Raw genomic sequence first — 20,486 nt, 5'->3', positions numbered from 1 at the left:
CCTCTTTGTATTTAAATTGGCAGGAAGGACATTCGAGGAAGAGGGATTCCACAACTGGAGTAACTGAAGTAAGTAGAATTTCTTTTTTTTCTTTTTTTGAGACAGAGTCTTTCTCTGTCACCAAGGCTGGAGTGCAGTGGCACGATCTCGGCTCACTGCAACCTCTGCCTCCCAGGTTAAAGCAATTCTCCTGCCTCAGCCTCCCGAGTAGCTGGGATTACAGGCACCCGCCACCACACCCGGCTAATTTTTTGTATTTTTAGTAGAGACAGGGTTTCACCATGTTGGCCAGGCTGGTCTTAAACTCCTGACCTCATGATCTGCCCGCCTCAGCCTCCCAAAGTGCTGGGATAACAGGCGTGAGCCACGGGGCCCGGTCGAATTTCTTAACATGGTTTGCAAGGAAATTATATAGAGCTCTTAATCTCCCTTTATGGGATCTCCTGGCAAGTTCATTTCAGTTTTTAGCTACATTCATTATTTAGAAGGTAAGTATCATTGTAGTTCTTACCCGGGTAAAAAGTTATAGACCCTACCCTGCCTGAATATTGTGACTATCATACACAAAATAATCCCAGTTCTGCAGAATAAATGTGAATGACCCAATTAATAACAGGAAATGGCAAAACTCTGCTGCTTAAGAGCCATGGCATCATCCTTCATCCATATTTATGCTTTTAAGTATTCATTTAAAAAAAAAAGCTACAGCCAAATTAAGGAGCCAACATCTTCAAAATGTTCTATCATAAAAGAAAAAAGTTTCAAAAAATGACATTAAATAAATATTTGAAGTTGTAACCCCTAGGTAGATACTGAAGTTTCAATTCAGGAACCTTAAATATTTCTTTGAGGAAGGAACATGATAGACAAGAATTTGGGGAGCCACAAGGCTGGGCTGTCGTCCAGTCTCCATGTAGGTAAATCACAGCCTCCCCGTACCTTAGCTTCTTAATCTGTTTGAAGGATCCACAATTTCCATCTACCTTACCCAGCTGTTTGGAACATTTAGAAATAAGCACTTGAAAACTGAAGAGCACTTGACAATCCGTAGTTTATGCATTACTTCTTTGCTAATAATGACTGAAGTATTTCAGGGTTTACAAAGTTAAGAATTTTTAGTACTCACCCTTTCATGGCTTTCTGTGATGTTTAAGGAAGTTAAAGGCAAAACTGTTGTCCTAGAAATTGTTTCTGGGCTCAGTCTTGTCTTTGTTTTGTTTTGAGATGGAGTTTCACTCTGTTGCCCAGGCTGGAGTGCAGTGGTGCCATCATAGCTCACTGTAACCCCAAACTCCTGGATTCAAGCAATCCTCCAGCCTCAGCCTCCCAAGTAGCTGGGACTACAGGCATGTGCCACCATGTTTGGCTAATTTTTAATATTTTGTTATAGAGACAGGGTCTCATTTTGTTGCCCAGGCTGGTCTTGAATTCCTGGCTTCAAGCAATCCTCCCACCTTGGCCTCCCAAGTGCTGGGATTGCAGGGGTGCGGTACCTCGCCGGGCCTCTTACAGTCATAGTTTACAAACATAAAACCATGGTTAATGATTAGCAATGTGATATTGGTAGGTTTGAGATATCTAAGCCAAATAAAATATTTTCCATTGGTTAAAAACTTCCACTCTTCGGCCGTGTGCAGTGCCTCACGCCTGTAATCCCAGCACTTTGGGAGGCCGAGGCAGGTGGATCATGAGGTCAGGAGATTGAGACCATCCTAGCTAACACGGTGAAACCCCGTCTCTCCTAAAAATACAAAAATTAGCCGGGCATGGTGGCGCATGCCTGAGTCCCAGCTACTCAGGAGGCTGAGGCAGGAGAATCACTTAAACCTGGGAGGTGGAGGTTGCAGTGAGCCAAGATCACGCCACTGCACTCCAGCCTAGACAACAGAGCGAGACTCCACCTCAAAAAAAAAAAAAAATTCCACTCTAAGTAATTCAATATCAAATCATCTGAATAGGCCTTTGAAAGGATTCAACTATAGGACTTCTAAAAATTAAAACCAAGATACAATTAGAACATTCCTTTTTCTAACAATAGAATAAGCATATATGAATAGAGTTCCATATACATATTTACGTCAGTCAGGCACAGTGGCTCACACCTGTAATCCTAGCATTTTGGGAGGCTGAGGTGGGTGGATCGCTTGAGGCTAGGAGTTCAAGACCAGCCTGGCCAAATGGTGAAACCCCATCTCTACTAAAAACACAAAAACAGCCAGGCGTGGTGGCACATGCCTGTAATCCCAGCTACTCAGGAGGCTGAGCCACGAGAATCGCTTGCACCCAGGAGGTGGAGGTTGGAGTGAGACGAGCTTGCGCCACCACACTCTAGCCTGGGAGACAGAGCGAGACTCTGTCTCAAAAAAAAGTTTATGTCAATAGAGAATATTATTTATTTCAGGACATCATCACTTCCCAAGAAATGAATGCTAACTATATAATTTTATAATGGTCCAAAATGCTTACAAATATCTGGATTAGAGACAAATATATAATTGATCAATATTTTTTCTTTTTTTTCCTTCTTTAAAATCCAGATCCTACACAAGAATTTTTTTTTTTTAAACAAGCAGGAAAGGCTGGGTGCGGTGGCTCACGCTTGTAATCCCAGCACTTTGGGAGCCCGAGGCGGGCGGATCACGAGGTCAAGAGGTCGAGACCACGGTGAAACCCCGTCTCTACTAAAAATACAAAAAAATTAGCCGGGCGTGGTGGCGGGTGCCTGTAGTCCCAGCTACTCGGAGAGGCTGAGGCAGGAGAATAGTGTGAACCCAGGAGGTGGAGCTTGCAGTGAGCCGAGATTGCGCCACTGCACTCCAACCTGGGCAACAGAGTGAGACTCCGTCTCAAAAAAAAAAAAAAAAAAAAAAAAAAAAACAAGCAGGAAATTATCACACACACTCCTACAAGATGTTACAAACACATCTAACAGACATTAAGTCAAGCAAAAAAACCAATCCTTCATTATGTCAAACCTCAGAAGTGCCATGAAAACATTAATTATTTTGACCCAATTTTGATATACTTAAATTTAAAAACACACTTGATACTGAAATCCATATTGATAAAAAATATAAACTGAGATAAGGCTCTTGACCAAAATAAGTATCTTTCATAGTAAGATGTCCTTAAATTAGCAAGTTCCTTCACATATTTAAACTGTATAGGGTTTTTTGTTTTTTTGGAAAAAATAAGGAGTTTGAGTAAAAAGTTGAGTATCAGAGACAGTTCTAGTGATGACAATCTAACTCACCCCTAGCTATAATTTCCATCCACCCCCCACCGATAACCTTCCCGCATTCTCTAGTCAAGGCACTGTTTAATTTTCATCTTCTCTCTACTGCCACCATTATAAGCAGATAAACTTTTAACTATTAAATTAATGCCTTCTGAGAGCCCCATGATAAAAGATGTGTTTTCTTCCTCTTAAGGCCTTAATTGGGAAAACTCAATTCTTCAGAGCAGTAGTTCTTAACTGGGGGAATTCTGCCCCCTGAGGGGTATTTGGCAAGGTCTGCAGATATTTTTGGTTGTCACAACTGAGGGGAGAAAAGGGTGCTACCAACATCTAGTGGGTGGAGGCCAGGAATATTGCTAAATATCCTGCAAGCACAGGACAGCCCCCCAAAACACAGAATTATCTGACCTCCAATGTCAACTGTGCCAAGGTTGAGAAACCCTAACTTAGCAGAATATTCAAAAGCTTACTGTGCTCTACTCCAGGGACTCCAAAAAATTCCTTAACTTTCCTAATCATTCAACCGTCAAAACCATGAGTGGTTTCACTTCTGGATCTAGAATTCTGTCTCTATGTTATAGGCAGTGTGTGTGAAACTGACACATTTTCTAGACTGTGCTATTTGGTATATTTTGCAAGACAAATGGTTTCACAAGTGTCATGCTGGGCTTGACTAGTGAGTTGTTTCACAATTAATAAAGTACTATCTATCTCTTGCCAATGAGACAATCTCATCTCAGTAAGAAGGCCAGCAAAAGATGATACTAACCCAATAAAAGCCACAGCTTTTGGGAGGAAGTCATTTAAAAGGCTGACAGAAGTGATCTAGGGACCCCATCTTGGTAGCACTCTTGTGGTTCCCATTTTAAAGGCAGTGTACTTTAATCACTGTAGTACATCACTCTAAGTGGGCTGCCAAAAACTTAATGTAATGTTTTAAATGTCATCAGCAGTAATGTCATTAGTACATTAGTGAGTCTAACATGAACTCCACATCAATACTTGGAGCATAGTCTTTTAAAGCACTGCTGGGCTGGGCACGGTGGCTCACGCCTGTAATCCCAGCACTTTGGGAGGCTGAGGCAGAAGGATCGCTTGAGCCAAGATCATGCTACCACACTCCAGCCTGGGTGACAGAGTGAAACCCTATCTCAAAAAAATAAAATAACCCAGCCTGGCCAACATGGTGAAACCCCATCTCTACTGAAAATACAAAAAATCAGCCAGGTATGATGGTGCATGCCTGTAATCCCAGCTACTTAGGAGGCTGAGGCAGAAGAATCACTTGAACCCAAGAGATGGAGGCTGCAGTGAGCCAAGATCACGCCACTGCACTCCAGCCTGGGTAACAGAGTGAGACCATCTCTAAGTCAATCAATCAATCAATCAGTCAATCAATGGAGTACTGCTAAAAGCAGGTCTGTCTGACTCCTGATTCTTCACCATTTTGCTGTGCCATCCCGAGTGGCTCTGGCTGTAACCCACTGAAGACTCATGTCAAAACCCACTTACCACAGCTTTACTGTTAGAAGGAATCTCAAGGATACCTTGGCCCAGGCCCCAGATGCCCAGGAAGTGAGTAACCCACCCCAAATCACAGACCCAGTGAGTGTGCCAAAGGGATCAGGCCCCAGTACCCTGCCTCTTAATATAGCCCTCACCCACCAGCCTGCCCAGGGAAAATGAGAGGCAGGCCTCTGAGGTGCACAGATATCCATCTGCTATATATGTAATTAAGGAATATTTACTCTGACGCATAGCTAAGAACAATAAGCAGAATAACTAGACATTCATACTGCTCCTTGGGGAATCTCTGCTAATAGTTAACACATACATAGAGTTTCTTTTTTTTTTTTTTTTTGAGACAGAGTCTCGCTCTGTCACCCAGGCTGGAGCGCAGTGGCGCAATCTTGGCTCACTGCAAGCTCCGCCTCCCGGGTTCACGCCATTCTCCTGCCTCAGCCTCTCCGAGTAGCTGGGACTACAGGCGTCCGCCACCACACCTGGCTAATTTTTTTGGATTTTTTTAGTAGAGACGGGGTTTCACCGTGGTCTCGATCTCCTGACCTCGTGACCAACCCGCCTCGGCCTCCCAAAGTGCTGGGATTACAAGCGTGAGCCACTGCGCCCGGCCACACATACGTACGGTTTCTAACATGATTGAAAAAAGCTATACTGATGCTCTGGTGAAAAAATGTGTATCCAATCTATACACAATATAAATAGTGCAAACAGTAAAATTCAACTAGCCACAACTCTAAACTGTCACGAAGGTCTGGATATACATGGTTTTTTATCTCTGTCAGGTATTTATGGTCTTGATTTTGTTGTACCTAAGTATCATTTTACTTGTACTCAAGTATGATTTTACGATTGCTCCAGTGAATTTTTTGCAGAACTACTTTTATAATTTTTTGAGGCTACATATTTTAATAATCCCAATACTGGCCTCACAATAAGCCATTCTTAACATGCATTAAAGATCCTACAGGGCCGGACGTAGTGTCTCACACCTGTAATCCCAACACTTTGCGGGGACGCCAACACGAGAGGATCACTTGAGGCCCAGAGTTAAAGACCAGCCTGGCCAACATAGCGAAACCCTCTTTAGTGAAAATACAAAAATTAGCTGGGCGTGGTGGCACTGCCTGTTATCCCAACTACTTGGGTGGCTGAGGCACAAGAAGCACTTGAACCCAGGAAGTGGAGTTTGCAGTGAGCTGAGATTGCACTCCAGCCTGGGTGTCAGAGCAAGACTGTCTCAAAAAAAAAAAAAAACACTATAAAAATAATTTACCAGGGGTTGAAGTCGGCAATGGGGAAGGAAGAAAGAAGCTACATTAGGAAAGTTAGAACACTTTCTGTAAATAAGATCTTGAAATAGTTATATACTTCATAATATGGAAGAGAACATATTTCCAGTTTTCAAAAAAACCAAACTACAACTGACAAGAGAAACCAGGTATCTCATAGTACAATGTTATGAGAAGTGTCAAATAATATTCTTAGAAATTTGCGGTTGCACATAAATTGTAAGTTAATTCTCATCTACTGTAAGTTAACTGTGAGGCAAGATGAAAATCTGTTGAAAATTCCCTAACAAAAAACAAAGGCTTTGCTAGTACTCTATTCTCTTAAAACTCTCTTGGACAAACCATCCTTATAATCAGTATCTCAAAAAGCATTTAACTGGGGCTGATCTAGCACATGACCTTTTACTTGCTGCAATTCAGGAGGTATTTTCTTAAACCCCTTTAATACAAACAATCCAATACAACCCAGTGAAAGGCCTTGAGTATGGAGGAGGAGATATGAAAGACAAGTACCTCGTAGTTTGAGAGAAAATCTAGTAATTCTGATTGAGATGGGATGTAGAGAAGTGGTTTCATCACCCGGCGGACAAACTTCTCAATGTAAACAGCACTCATGGGGCCTTTGTATTCGATTGGTCCAAAACTAGTACCAAAAAATAAAAATAAAAATAAAAATAATAAAAATAATACACCATGCATTAAGCCTGTAATGTATAACTAAAATCATCACAACCACAAAATGAAAATGTCTTGCTTTGGGATCCAACCAAGTCACAGATCAGTAGCCTGCTTTGCTTAGGAGGTGACCAGAGAATTAAGAATAAGCATTTTAGGTGAGGAGAGGCGCAAGCAGCCCCTACCCTTCTATGATCTTGAATTCAACTGCAAACTGAATTGCCAAACAAAGAACATTTAGTCTTATCTCTGAAAAAAAAATTAATTCCCACAATAGTTCTTTTAAAAGCAAAACAGAAAGACAACCCTGGAAATTGACCACATGCTAAGGGATTCCAGGATTTAACTATACAATTCAATGTAGGCGGGCAGACTTTCCTTCTACTAGCCACTGTGAGGTAAGGGACAGGTTGAACAGTTGGCCCTTGGCCTACTAAAAAGAAATAGGCGGACAAAGAATCACTGAATGAACCTTAAACCTATTTGAAGCTTTATTACAACAACAACAAATTATGTGAAGGTCTGAAGTCGGTGACCTGTATAAATGATCTTTCTTCCTTTCCCCTCCAGTTGTGCCTGGGGACACACGGAATTTGATTCAGTGCCGCTAAGTAATACCACCACTATTCAGTTATCCTCCTAAGCTAATCAGAATTCTCACGTGCCTCTCTTCAGTCTCACACAATACAGACACTGCCCAAATATAATTGGATGGTAGCTGGCAAGGGTGGGGGGGTTATGGTGAAATTCAACAACTGCATAATCGTTCTTTTCTCTAAACAGAAATTGACATTAAGCTTACTGTTAACAGCAACAATAGAGCCCAGTGAAGAATTTTATAAAGGCTGTGATTATAATACCATAATACACGGTTACAGAAATTCATACACACACACACACACACACAGTTATGAGATAAACACAATTCTTCCATGTGCACTTCAGAATGATGTCAAAGGAATATCAGCATGAAAAAAAGTGAAAAACAGCATTCTCTACATGTACAGCTGGGAGACAGTTAAGAATTCTACCAAATCAAGACTTACTACGAATTAGTTCAGTTTAAAAATTACCACCACCACCAACCCCATCAACCACCAATAATTTTTAATTTAAAGGAAGAAATCAAAAAAGCATCTAACTTCTTTTGTTCCGGAAAAAGGAGCTACCAGTCTGGAAACCTCAACCACTCAGGCCAAGAGGCTTTGCTGAGTTTTCCTGTTGTGATGTTACAAGGGTCCTAGTGACTTGTAAAAGCTAACAACGCAAAGACGGGGTTGTGGAGGCAGGCATTTCAAGGTGCGTACCACCTCAAATTCGTCATCTGTAAATTAAGAAGGTTGGACATATTTCTAAAGTTCCTTTGAGGTCCCTTCAATCTTTCTGCAAAAGCTAAGCAAGCAAACAGTACATATATGACAATACGATATACCTGCATATCCCAAATGACATTTGTATTTGATTCCATGGAACTCTTCTGATTTTAATGTCACATCACGTTAAGTCCACCTCTGAGCAGCTTAGAAGGACTATATCCCCCCACTAGGCTTCCATGCCCTTTTTCAAAGCCAAAAAGAAATGCAAGGACCTCAGCAGGGCAAGCTCATCATCCCGTTTCAGAGCACAGAGTTAAGTACACCACCTTACACTTACCTTTAAAACAAAAACAGTAACTCTGAGAAAGTATTCCTGTATCCAAAAAAACCTGTACTTGAACCTTCCATGTAAAGGCAGAACCTCCAAGTTACTGGCCAAAAAGTGGGGAAGAAATCTGAAAATGGTCTTAGTAATGGTCCCTAAGCAAAAACTGGCTTCGTACTACAAATATTAAAATACAAACATCTAATATCCAGAGGAAAATGTGGGGGTAGAGATGGGGTATAAAAGTGTGTTTTTGCCCAAATACTATCTAATAGTTCCTGGGACTCAATACTATGTGCCAGAGAACAGTTTATGTTACAGACATGGAAATGGGATGGAATGTGACAGAGAACCCACAAATCATTGTTTGTGCATGTTTGCTATAAATCCCCATTGATTATGGCCCAAGAAGTTGAGAAGGAAAAAGGAAAGCTCTCTACTGATCAAATCTCCTTTACCCATTTTACTTTCAACAAACTTCAAGCCAATCACCCTGAACAAAGTCCAAAGTCCTATCTCCTATCTCCAAAACTCTTCAAGTCAGATTTTTAGATATTACTTACCATTCACAGCAGGGTCTAGGCTATACTCCAGTACAGCCTAGATCGAGACCAGCCTGGCAACATGGTAAAACCCCATCTCTACTAAAAATACAAAAATTAGCCAGGCATGGTGGCAGGCACCTGTAATCCCAGCTACTTGGGAGGCTGAGGCAGGAGAACTGCTTGAACCCTGAGGCAGAGGCTGCAGTGAGCCAAGATTGCACCACTGCACTCCAGCCTGGGCAACAAAAGCTAAACTCCGTCTCAAAAAAAAATTAAATAAGACAAAATAAAACTCTTTCCGTTTTTCAGCCCTCTTTGTGACTTTAGAATTGTGGACATGGGTGGTGAAACCCCATCTCTACTAAAAATACAAAAAAAATTAGCTGGGCGTGGTGGCACGCACCTGTAGTCCCAACTACTTGGGAGGCTGAAGCAGGAGAATGGCATGAACCCAGAAGGCCGAGCTTGCAGTGAGCGGAGATCATGCCACTGCACTCCAGCCTGGGCAACAGAGTGAGACTCTGTCTCAAAAAAAAAAAAAAAAAAAAAAAAAAAAAAGTTGTGGACATGGGACTGTGTACCTGCAGTAATTTTCTTCCCAATAGAATAGATGGTAAGATACACTCTGGACTCTGCTATGCCTCCAGGTGAAAGGATAAGAAATTTGATGTATTTTTACAAAACACTCTTATGATATATCTGAAATACATTGGAGTAATTGGTACTTTTAAAAACAATGCTGTAAAATGTGTAATGACATGAAAAGATGCTCAAAAAAGTGAGAAAAGCAGTTTAGGAAGTCGTATTACTGCCTGATCTCATGTTTAGCTTTAAAAAGGGGGGTGGATTATCCAGATCTTTTTTTTTAAATTTTTGCTTATCTGTATTATCTGAATTTTCTATAGTGAATATCTAATACTTTAATATAGAAAAAACACAAAATTCATTTATAAACTGGCAAACTAAACTGGAATGAGAAACACTATTTAAAAAGTTCTTACCTCCGATGATACAGATATATTACAGGAAAATAAAAGAAGTGTTTCTGTTTTCTGCATTTCCCCTGGTTCCACCAACAGTTAATTGCCACAAACAACACCTGCAGAGCCAAAAAAGGTTTTCAAATGAGTATGAATAACAACTGAAAAGTTACCAAGATTTAAAAGACGAAATTTAAAAACGGAACCATTCCTCTCTCACTGAAACAGAATCTATGAAAAAAACTGTTTCGAGTTTTCAAAGGTCATCATTTATCACTAAAACAAAAAAGAAAGACATACTCTTATCTATGATGTCCAGCCAGGGCTTGGACTGTGTTTACCAATCTTACCATGCAATACAGTTCAAAAGATTTCTGTGTGTTTCCAAAAATAAACCCACTTTTTTCCCTATTGAGTACATGGAATAGTAAGCTCTCAATTTGGAAGGAGCTGAAAATTTTTTTTTAAAAAAAAGGAGCAGCAGTCACTGGATTGCACTATAACCCCCACCACCTGTCACTACGTGATCGTAAACAAACTGCTTCACCCCTTACGCCTGCGGTCCTGCTTCAGAAAAACAGGGCTGACAGCATGGGCTTGCAAAGTGGTTGAGAATTAGCACGGGGCCCAGCACACCAGAATATTATTATTATACTAATGCCATCACTCAGAAGGACATAGTTTAGGCTGACAGTAAGGTAGCTAATTCACACTTACTAATAAAACACAATAGATTCCCCTCTTGTGCCCAATATGGGCAACGTGAACTTTGTTCTCTAAATTTGGAAGGCTCCACAGTTTCTAAGAAAAACCAACTGAGAGTTCCAAATGAACTTCTGCAACTCGGCTGCCTACGCAAGTTACTTCAGATCAGTGGTTCTCAGCAGGAGAGTATTCGAAATCTGTGGGATGCTTTTTGCTTACTGCAATGACTGGGGGAAGCTACAGTCCATATGTAGGGCAGGGGTTTTTGCAGATGTCCTGCTACACTCAAACCTGCTTTGCACACAGAAGAGTCATCCATTGCATTCCAGAGGAGTTCAAAATGCCTGCCAAACACTGATGTTGGGGAAAAACTGTTATTATCCAAGCCCAGAACCTAGCTCGCTCCATTTTACATGTCAATCTAAAGCATGCTTTTTGTGTTCACTGAATTTTTCAGGAACGCAACTTCTATGTAAACTGAGAGCAGAAAGGGCTTTGTGTAGTTCAGGATTTTACCAAGATTGTTCACCATTTAGGATAATCAATTACTAAGAGCAATGTCCATGTGGCAGGTAAGTCACCCACGTATCACCTTTATCAGTCTACGTTCGTAACTATCCCATTCACAGTGGTTCTACATAAAGGTATATGGACCTGTTCTGACCGTGCACTTACATACTAAAATACATATCATTTAGTTACAAATTACTTTCTCCCCGCCTCGCCTTTATGTTACAATCAGTGCATTACATTATTTTGAAATTATATGTATAGGAAAACTTTATCATCTATGAATTCCTTTTCAGAAAGAAAGGGAGACATCACAAAATACTTATTTTCTAAAGCACAACTGGGGTCCACTGGGCTGAAAACCACTGCCATAACAGGTGACTTATTTGCCTGTATATCTTTCTTACGTAGCCCAAAGGTGGCATTCCTTATCTGCTGAATATAGTTCTGGTCCATATATTAAAAAGGTCGGCCTTGTTACAATGCAGTCATATCACACATACATGTTCTTACCTAAAATACCCAACTAGCAAGTATCAAATCGATACGCAAGAACTAGGATTTTCAGTCCCTCGACCTTTTTCAATGCTGAAACCAAACAGTATGGAACCCCAGGATAAGCACTGGCCTGTGTTACGAGATTCAGAATCTGTTCCCACACTTGCCTCGGACTACAATCGCCACAGGTGGAAATCCTTTCTGTTGCTTTATAGAAAGCTCTGTAACTTAGAAAGGTCTCCTGGAGTTCACCTTGGCAAAGTCTGCCCGTTGGGCAAGGTGTCTCTGTGGGGACATCCTGCCCTACATATAGGACTGACAGTCATTTGATTCTTAAGCTGAATGTGAGCATTACCTGATCTGAAAGCCGACTTGCTGCTTGCTCAATTTCTGCCCTGGCAGCGATGGACTGTCCACACCAAGGGGCATAGAAGAACAGCAGTACCACCTCTGAATCCCGGCGAACGTACTCTGCATAGTCCAGCTGCCCCTGGAAGAGGTCAAGGACTGGAGACCTCGGGGAGAAAAAGCTGACAGGTGGCTTTGCTGGCATTATCACATCTTTTGCTCGACTAAAAAAGAGCAAACACAGAAAAGATTGCTTAGTTCATCTTCTTCTAAAAATAGCTCTGTGGAAGTAGAATGAAGCTTAAAAAGAAAAATCCTCTTTTGAATAAGAAAATGGAGTCCCAAAATCACTGCCCTAGAAAGGCAACATCTGGCTGAGCAAATGCAAGACATGAATAATATGTTGGAAACAATTCTCTGAGATTCTGTCCCCTAGGTGTAGGCTGGAAGGGCAGTGGAGAGCAAAGAAGGATGTCTCTGAATAATCCATATTCCTGCTCCCCACACCCCAAAGACTTCATCCTCCTTTTTCTGCAGCCTGGCTCTCCACAGAAGCCACTTGTCTCCAGGGCTTTAGAGCCACCAGCATGCGAGCTCAGAATTACGGTGATGGAGCATTCCACTAACCACACTCCACTAACAAGATTTCCACGGGAGATGCTTACAATCAACTCGACTTTGAGAAAACATTAAGCTTATTAGCTGGAGTTGGCTTGTACTTATCCAGGGCATTCAGGTAACAGTAACAATTAAACAATAATATACGTTCCTCCAGATATGTATCATAATCCTAAGACTAATGAAGATAAGTAACAAAGCAACAGCCTATTTAACTGGAAAATGGGCTTTTTGAACACTTGAGCTTCCCACAAGAAACAGATCAGGAGGAAACAGAAAAGAACACTGAACAAACAAGTGGTCAGAAGTAACTTTCCTCACCAAGACCTAAAGGTCTAGGCCCAGGCTGCATCCCACCAAGTAGAAGTAAACACCCTGAGCTGTCCATGCATCTGCACTCACATACCACAAAACCATTAGAGCAGCTTTGCTAAGAAACAAATGAGACCCAGTTATGCACTATCTAAACGAGATAGAGAACATAAACATGGAAACCTAAAATGCGATGAACCCCAAAGAAAGTAAAGGAGACCAGGCGCGGTGACTCACACCTGTAATTCCAGCACTTTAGGAGGCCGAGGCAGGCAGATCTCCTGACGTCAGGAGTTCAAGACCAGCCTGGCCAACATGGTGAAACCCCGTCTCTACTCAAAGTAAAAAAGTAGCTGGGCGTGGTGATGGGTGCCTGTAATCCCAACTACTCGGGAAGCTGAGACACGAGAATCGCTTGAACCCGGGAGGCGGAGGTTGCAGTGAGCCGAGATTGAGCCATTGCGCTCCAGCCTAGGTGACTAGAACAAAACTCCATCTAAAAAAAAAAGAAAGAAAGAAAGTAAAGGAACAAGAAAAGAACAAAAGCCAGATGGTACAAATGGAAAACAAGGAGCACGAAGGTAGACTTAAACCCAACTACATCAACAATTACGTTAAATATAAAAGGAGGGGCCAGGAGTGGTGGCTCACGCCTGTAATCCCAGCGCTTTGGGAAGCCGAGCCGGGCAGATCACGAGGTCAGGAGATTGAGACCATCCTAGCTGACACAGTGAAACCCTGTCTCTACTGAAAAAATACAAAAAATTAGCCGGGCATGGTGGCACACGCCTGTAGTCCCAGCTACTCGGGAGGCTGAGGCAGGAGAACAATGTAGGTTGCAGTGAGCCAAGATCACGCCACCGCACTCAGCCTGGGCAACACAGCGAGACTATGACTCTCCAAAAAAAAAAAAAAAAAAAGGAAGCAACCTAATTAGGAGGGGCAGACTGCCACAGAGGATAAAGCAAGACCCAATTATGCACTATCTAAACGAGATGTATCTTAAATATAAAGACACAGGATAAAGGCGTAAGGATGGGAAAAGAAAAACTATGTAAACAATAAGCATAAGAAAGCTGGCACGACTCATGAGGTAAAATGATAAACTGGGGTATATTCTTACCCCAGTTTACTTAAATGTTACTCCACAATAAAAACAAAAAACAAAACCTACTCATATACACTATAACTTGGACGAGTCTCAAAATGATTATGCTGAGTGAAAAAAGTGCTAAAGAGTACATGCACTATGACTGCATTTATATGAAATTCCAGAACACGCAAAAGTATTCAGCGGAGCAAGCCACCTATTTATTCACTCAAACTAATATTTTAACCTTCAGTCGGAGAGCTTTCAGTCTATGCAGAATGCCTTCATAACCTGAAAAACTCAATCACTTACACAATTATTCAAAAATTCTTTACTGAGCAGCTGTGACTGTGCTTTGGACACAAGCAGTGAGGCTGCGGCAGCTAGCACTGTGTGTTGTAGAGGAGATCACTTTCTAGGGGAAGAAAACAGGAAAAACATCAAATGTGTAAACAATAAAAATACACAAAATGCTCGCTATGTGAAAAATTTAACAAGGTGATGTACAGAAGGACAGGGTAGCTCCTCTGATGGAGTGGTGGCTTGGGAGGTGCTATAATTTAAGCTCTGAGACCTGAATGACAAGAAGATAGCCACGTAAGAGGTGGGGAGGACACTACAGGAAAAAAAAAAAAAAAAAAAAAAGACACATTTCAAGAGAACCAAAATTCTGCTCTTTGGAGAAAATTACTTTTCTACCACTCAAACTGCATATGGCCGGCCAAGCGTCGTGGCTCACGCCTGTAATCCCTGCACTTCAGGAGACCGAGGCAGGTGGATCCCATGAGGTCAGGAGTTTCAGACCAGCCTGACCAACACCGTGAAACCCCATTTCTACTAAAAATACAAAATTAACTGGGCATGGTGGTGCACACCTGTAATCCCAGCCACTTGGGAGGCGGAGGCAGGAGAATCGCTTGAACACAGGAGGCGGAGGTTGCAGTGAGCCAAGATCATGCCATTGCACTCCAGCCTGGGAAAAAAGAGCAAAACTCCATCTCAAAAAAAAAAAAATGCAATGTCAGCATCAAATAATGCAATCTGAGGAAAAATGTAGGTCTGACAGCCAACGAAAGGATAAAGAGCAACTCAGTAATTTTGCTCTGCATATTCAGAAGCATTCCTAAATGAACCAGATAAAGTACAAGGCCAAACAAAAATCAAATATTGGCCAGGGAGAAGAAACACTAGCCTCTACTCTATCAGAAACATTGGTGAGTTTCTATTTAACTCATCAATCTGCTTCACATTTTAGAGAAACTATACTGCTTCACATTTTAGAGAAACTATACATAGAGCAAAGATTTCCTGCAGCTATGAGGGGTATGTTTCGAGTACAAAAAACTCAAGAGTTGGTTGCATATAAGGCCTGTTGTTGCTGAGCCAGTAGCATGTGCCTATAGTCCCAGCTACTACACTCAGGAGGCTGAGGCAGGAGAATTACTTGAGCCCCGCAGTTTCAGGCTGTAGCATGCCATAATTGCACCTGTGAATAGCCACTGCACTCCGGCATGGGCAACATAAAAAAAAGACCTGTTGAAACCCCAATTTTCCTATGAAATTCACAACCTACATCACTTCCTTGCAAAGACCACTCGAGGCAGCTTTGAAATTACAAAATGGAATAAAGCAAAATAAATACATGTATACATACATATGCATCTACACACAGACAATTTTTTTTCCCTCCAAATCAAGGTAAAAGAAAGGCGAGCAGGATGAAGAGATGCAGGTAAGTAAAGATTAGATGCCCAGAAATGCACAGTTACTCACTGTGGCTCAACCTCAAGTCAACCTTTTCCATATTAGCTGGTTTGAACTCAGCCAAGCCACAGACATTGAAGAGAGCAGTCATTTATTTCAAGCCTGGAGCTGTTCATAAAAATTAAATTAAAAAAAAAAATCCTAGGCCGGGCGCGGTGGCTCACACCTGTAATCCCAGCACTTTGGGAGGCCAACGTAGGACCACCTGAGGTCAGGAGTTCAAGACCACCCTGGTCAACATGGTGAAACCCCATCTCTACTAAAAATACAAAAATTAGCTGGGCATGGTGGCGCGCCCCTGTAATCCCAGCTACTTGGGAGGCTGAGGCAGGAGAATCACTTGATCCCTGGCGGTGGAAGTTGCGGTGAGCCGAGATAAAAAAAAAAAAAAGTCTATTCTCCCTTAAGCCTATCTCCTTATTAAAGCAAAGATTTTAAAAGTGAACGAGGAAAAGGGGGGTAGAAATGTTAGCCAGTTGCACAGCAACAAACAGTATCATGACACCATTCAATCAAAGATGACCCTAAAAAAAATTAATCTGAGTCTATTAAAAGACTGTCAAATTTGCCAGTGACACAGAAAGAAGATGAAGCAGCAGCCATTTACTGGTTCACTCTCCTTGCCTGAAGCAAGAAAGGATCTCATTCTGCCTACTCTAGTAACTGGATTTACTCTCTTCCTTCCTTCTGAATCTCAAAGGACTTCCGTATCAATTAAGCCCTGCTGTCTCAGAACAAACATTAACCATTATTTCTATACTTTAACAAACCGACGTAAATAAACTCCACACCCCTGGAGGGGGGAACCGCTCTTCCTAATTTGAACCTAAATGTCACCTCGCAACACTCTACCTTGTAAAATACTTTGTACATTGTCCTTGTGGGAGACAAGAATAAAGTACAAGGTTAAGAATCTAGGAGGTCCTGACAGCAAAGGATTCAAATTCCAGCTCAGCCACTTAACACATAGGTGTGATTTGGGGCAGCTTCTGAAACATCACCAAGGCTGGACTCCTTCATCTGTGCACTGGGAAAGATAACAGTATATTCAAACTTTAATGGGGATTGTAAGATTTAAATGACACCCATACTAGGCTCTCAATTATGTACTAAATGAATAAATGCATACATGGAAACAGTGGTTCCCAAGCAGGCAATTTTGCTCCCAGGGGACATCTAACAATGTCTGAAGCCATTGTAGGTTGTTAGATCTTGTGGGGTGTGCTACTGGTATCTAGTGGGTAGAGGCCAGGGATGCTGCTAAAAATCCTACAGTGGTCAGGGCAGCCCCCACAACACAGAATTATCTGACCCAAAATATCAACAGTGCCAAGACTGAGAAACCCTGCTGACAGTACCTGGCCTATGGAAAATGCTCACTGAGAGTTATTATAATTTATCTTTCCACTAAAATCCCCAATCTTTTGACACCTCTTTGACAACTGGCCACATATCGTGCTAAACTCAAAAATGTTCCGAGGTGAAATCACAGATATCATAGTAGCAATACAGATCTTATAAATTGGAATCCCAAAAGACTCACTGTGGATTTGGGAGACCAGAAGGACAACTGAAACATAGAGCAAATTTTGTATGTGTGTACATTCCTGAAAAGACACACATGAGCTTTCATTTTCCTACTCCCTACACCCCAGCCTACTGTCAGGCCTTTTTATCAATTGCAGGGAAACACCAAGCTTGTCCAGCCTCAGAACCTCTGCATTTGCTGTTCACTCTACCTTGGAGACGCTCCCCCGGGATCTTCCCAGCGCTGGTCCCTTCTCCTTTTTGTATAAGCTTCAAATGTCACTTCCTTAGGAGGTCTTTCCTCACCGCCATCGTTTCTATGCCCTGCATAGCACTGAAGCTTTAAAAAATTATATTACATTTACTTCTTCACTGTCCCATCCACTCAAGGGAGCAAAAAGTTCACCCCGACGAGTGTCCGGCACATAGTAGGTGCAGATAAATAATCGTTAGATCAGGCCGGGTGCGGGGGCTCTCGCCTGTAATCCCAGCACTTTGGGAGGCCGAGACGGGTGGATCACGTGAGGTCAGGAGTTCGAGACCAGCCTGGCCAACGTGGTGAAACCCCGTCTCTACTAAAAATACAAAAATTAGCCAGGCGTCGTGGCGCGCGCCTGTAATCCGAGCTACTCGGGAGGCTGAGGCAGAAGAACCCCTTGAACCCGGGAGGCGGAGGTTGCAGTGAGCCGAGATCGCGCCACTGCACTCCTGCCTGGGACACAAAGCGTGAGTACGTCTCAAAATAAAAGTAATCGTTAGATCATTAAGTGCGGGAGTTCTAAAAAGGGTCTGGAACTCTCGGACGGTTGTGGATCACTACACCGGAAGCTTAAGGGGAATGAAATCGGTGAGAAATGAGGGTCCTACAGCCCGGGCCGAAGTGACAGGTCCACCCCTAGTGACTCCAACAGGTGAGGAGCACCCCCGACCCGCCTCCCCCGGCACTAACGCGGGACGATGGGGCGGCAGGGCTCCACCCGGAAGCCTCGCCATAATGTCCGCGGGAGGGCCAGGACGAAGGGAAGGTGGGCAGCCGTGGCAGCAGGTTCCGGGAGGGGTCAGCCGTCCTGGGCAAGGTCAGGCCCGACTTCCCCGGCTGAGGCCGCTGCGACCCGGCCCTGCAGGCTCCAGGCGGCAGAGCAGGGGGAGCGCCGTACCGGGGCCCCGGGGTCCGGGCCGCCTCACCTGCAGGTGAACTTGAGGGCGAGGAGCAGCGCGCAGGCGAGCGCCACGGCCCCGCAGAGCAGCTCCGGCCGCTGGCGCGCCATGAGGGAAGCGCCACGCAGCCCGCGACGGAGCCGGCCCGCCGAGGACGCTGTGGCCGGGGCCGGGCTCGGGCTGAGACAGTCGGAGCCCGCGGGGCCGCCGCCGCCCCCTCCCTCGTCCTCGGCGTCCTCGCTGCTGCTGCTGCCGCCGCCGCGGCCTCCGCATTCCGACATTACATGCTCCCAGTCGCCGGCTTTATACCGCCGCCGCCGCCGCCTCGGGCCCGAAGGCCGGGCCCGGCCCGTTGCTCCCCAATCCCGCAGCTCGCCGCACCCGCTAACCCGGACGCTCCACGTCAGCCGCGCCGCCGCCGCGGGGTCCGCCCCACCTCACACCCCGGAGCACGCAGCTCCGCCCACCGCTCGCGGAGTCTGGGCGGGCACCGACACCGCCCAAACTCCCGCCCACAATGGGCCAGGCCCTGCACACTACGTAAATGCGCGGAAGCCTGCCCAGCCCGCAGCCCAGCCTTGGTCCCACTGGCCACGACCCCGCTCACGGAGTCTGCGCAGGCGCCGTCGCGGGGGCGTGGAGAAGCTGCTTTCTTGGGTTAAGGCCCGCGGGGGACGCTTGGAACCTTGACGCCGCTGTGGTCTCCTCTCGCCGTGCTGGGTTTTAGGAGCCGTAACGACAACAACAATCGTGTCCACCATTCTCACTACAGGCCCCGAAGCACGTAGGTGCCGTTTTTTATCCCCACTTAAGGAAAAAAAAAAAAAAAACACGGCCGGGCGCGGTGGCTCAAGTTTGTAATCCCAGCACTTTGGGAGGCCAAGGCGGGCAGATTACATGAGACCAGGAGTTCAAGACCAGCCTGGCCAACATGGTGAAACCTCGTCTCTACTGAAAGTACAAATATGTTAGCCGGGCGTGGTGGCGGGCGCCTGTAATCTTAGCTGCTTGGGAGGCTGAGGCAGAGAATTGCTTGAACCCGGGAGGCGGAGGTTGCAGTGAGTGGAGATGGCGTCACTGCACTCCAGTCTGGGCGAGAGAGACTCGGTCTCAAAAAAAAAAAAAAAAAAAAGGACTTGTCCTCCAACGTCAATAACTACAAACTAGACAAATAAAACTTCAAGGGCATCAAGGCAATATGGCGTTATGCCACAAACAAAAGGCACAGCTAATGGCTAGTTGAGACGCCACCTCTGCCACAGGTCAGCTATGTGATCCAGGTGGAAATCTCATCACTTCCTGTCTGGTTCTGCTTCTGTGGATGTAGAATGGGGCGATCAATGGCTGTCCTGCTCGATTGGCCAGACATTTAATGTGTCAACCACCCAGGCCCAACATGTTGTGAGTTCAGGTACACCGACCATTTTGCTACTTGTTTTCTATATGTCACTTTTTTTTTTTGGTTGTTTTTTGGTAGAGGATCTTGTGTCATCCAGGCTGGAGTGCAGTGGCGCAGTTATAGCTCACTGCAGCCTTGACAACCCCAGCTCAAGCGATCCACCCCCCTCAGCCTCCCAAGTAGTAGGCAACACAGATGTGTGCGACTACGCCCAGCTAATTTTTTTTTTTTTTTTTTTTTTTGTAGAGACAAGGTCTCTCCATGTTGCCTAGGCTGGTCTTGAACTCCTGGGCTCAAATGATCCTCCCACCTTGCCCTCTCAAAGCATTAGGATTATGTAAAAGCATGAGCCACTGCGCCCACCTGTCACGTTTTTGTTTCTTCTTTACTGCCTTCTTTTGTAGAAAGTAGCTATTTTCTTGTATAATATTAATTCCTTTATTTTTAACTTGTCCCTCATCCCTGTTTTGTGTTATTATCCTTATTATCTATGTTACAAACCCAACCATAGAGTGTTAATCTTGTTTTTTTTTTTTTTTTTTTTTTTTTTTTGAGACGGAGTCTCGTTCTGTCGCCCAGGCTGGAGTGCAGTGGCGCAATCTCGGCTCACTGCAAGCTCCGCCTCCCGGGTTCACGCCATTCTCCTGCCTCAGCCTCTCCGAGTA

The 20,486-nt window shown here is 44.0% G+C and overlaps 1 protein-coding gene across 7 annotated transcripts in view; it reads right to left on the bottom strand.

The window, feature by feature from the left end:
- The window catches only part of TXNDC11 (thioredoxin domain containing 11), a 64,772-nt gene extending 45,871 nt beyond the window's left edge, over positions 1 to 18,901 (bottom strand). For 3 of the 7 annotated variants that reach the window (XM_030797841.1, XM_030797847.1, XM_030797842.1), the window contains exons 1-4: positions 18,450 to 18,901; positions 11,961 to 12,177; positions 9,914 to 10,011; positions 6,565 to 6,694 (exon numbers count right to left, since the gene is read on the bottom strand). In XM_030797841.1, the coding sequence (XP_030653701.1) occupies positions 6,565 to 6,694; positions 9,914 to 10,011; positions 11,961 to 12,177; positions 18,450 to 18,703 (699 nt within the window). In that variant the 5' untranslated portion in view covers positions 18,704 to 18,901. The remainder of the gene's footprint in view (positions 1 to 6,564; positions 6,695 to 9,913; positions 10,012 to 11,960; positions 12,178 to 18,449) is intronic. The other 4 variants (XM_030797844.1, XM_030797846.1, XM_030797845.1 and 1 more) reach the window with 3 other exon arrangements.
- Positions 18,902 to 20,486: the final 1,585 nt, after the last annotated feature.

This window comes from Nomascus leucogenys, chromosome 18 (assembly GCF_006542625.1).
Source record: "Nomascus leucogenys isolate Asia chromosome 18, Asia_NLE_v1, whole genome shotgun sequence".
NCBI lineage: Eukaryota > Metazoa > Chordata > Mammalia > Primates > Hylobatidae > Nomascus > Nomascus leucogenys.
Note: the sequence above shows the minus strand (reverse complement) of the source record. Positions and strands in the feature narration are given on the sequence as shown.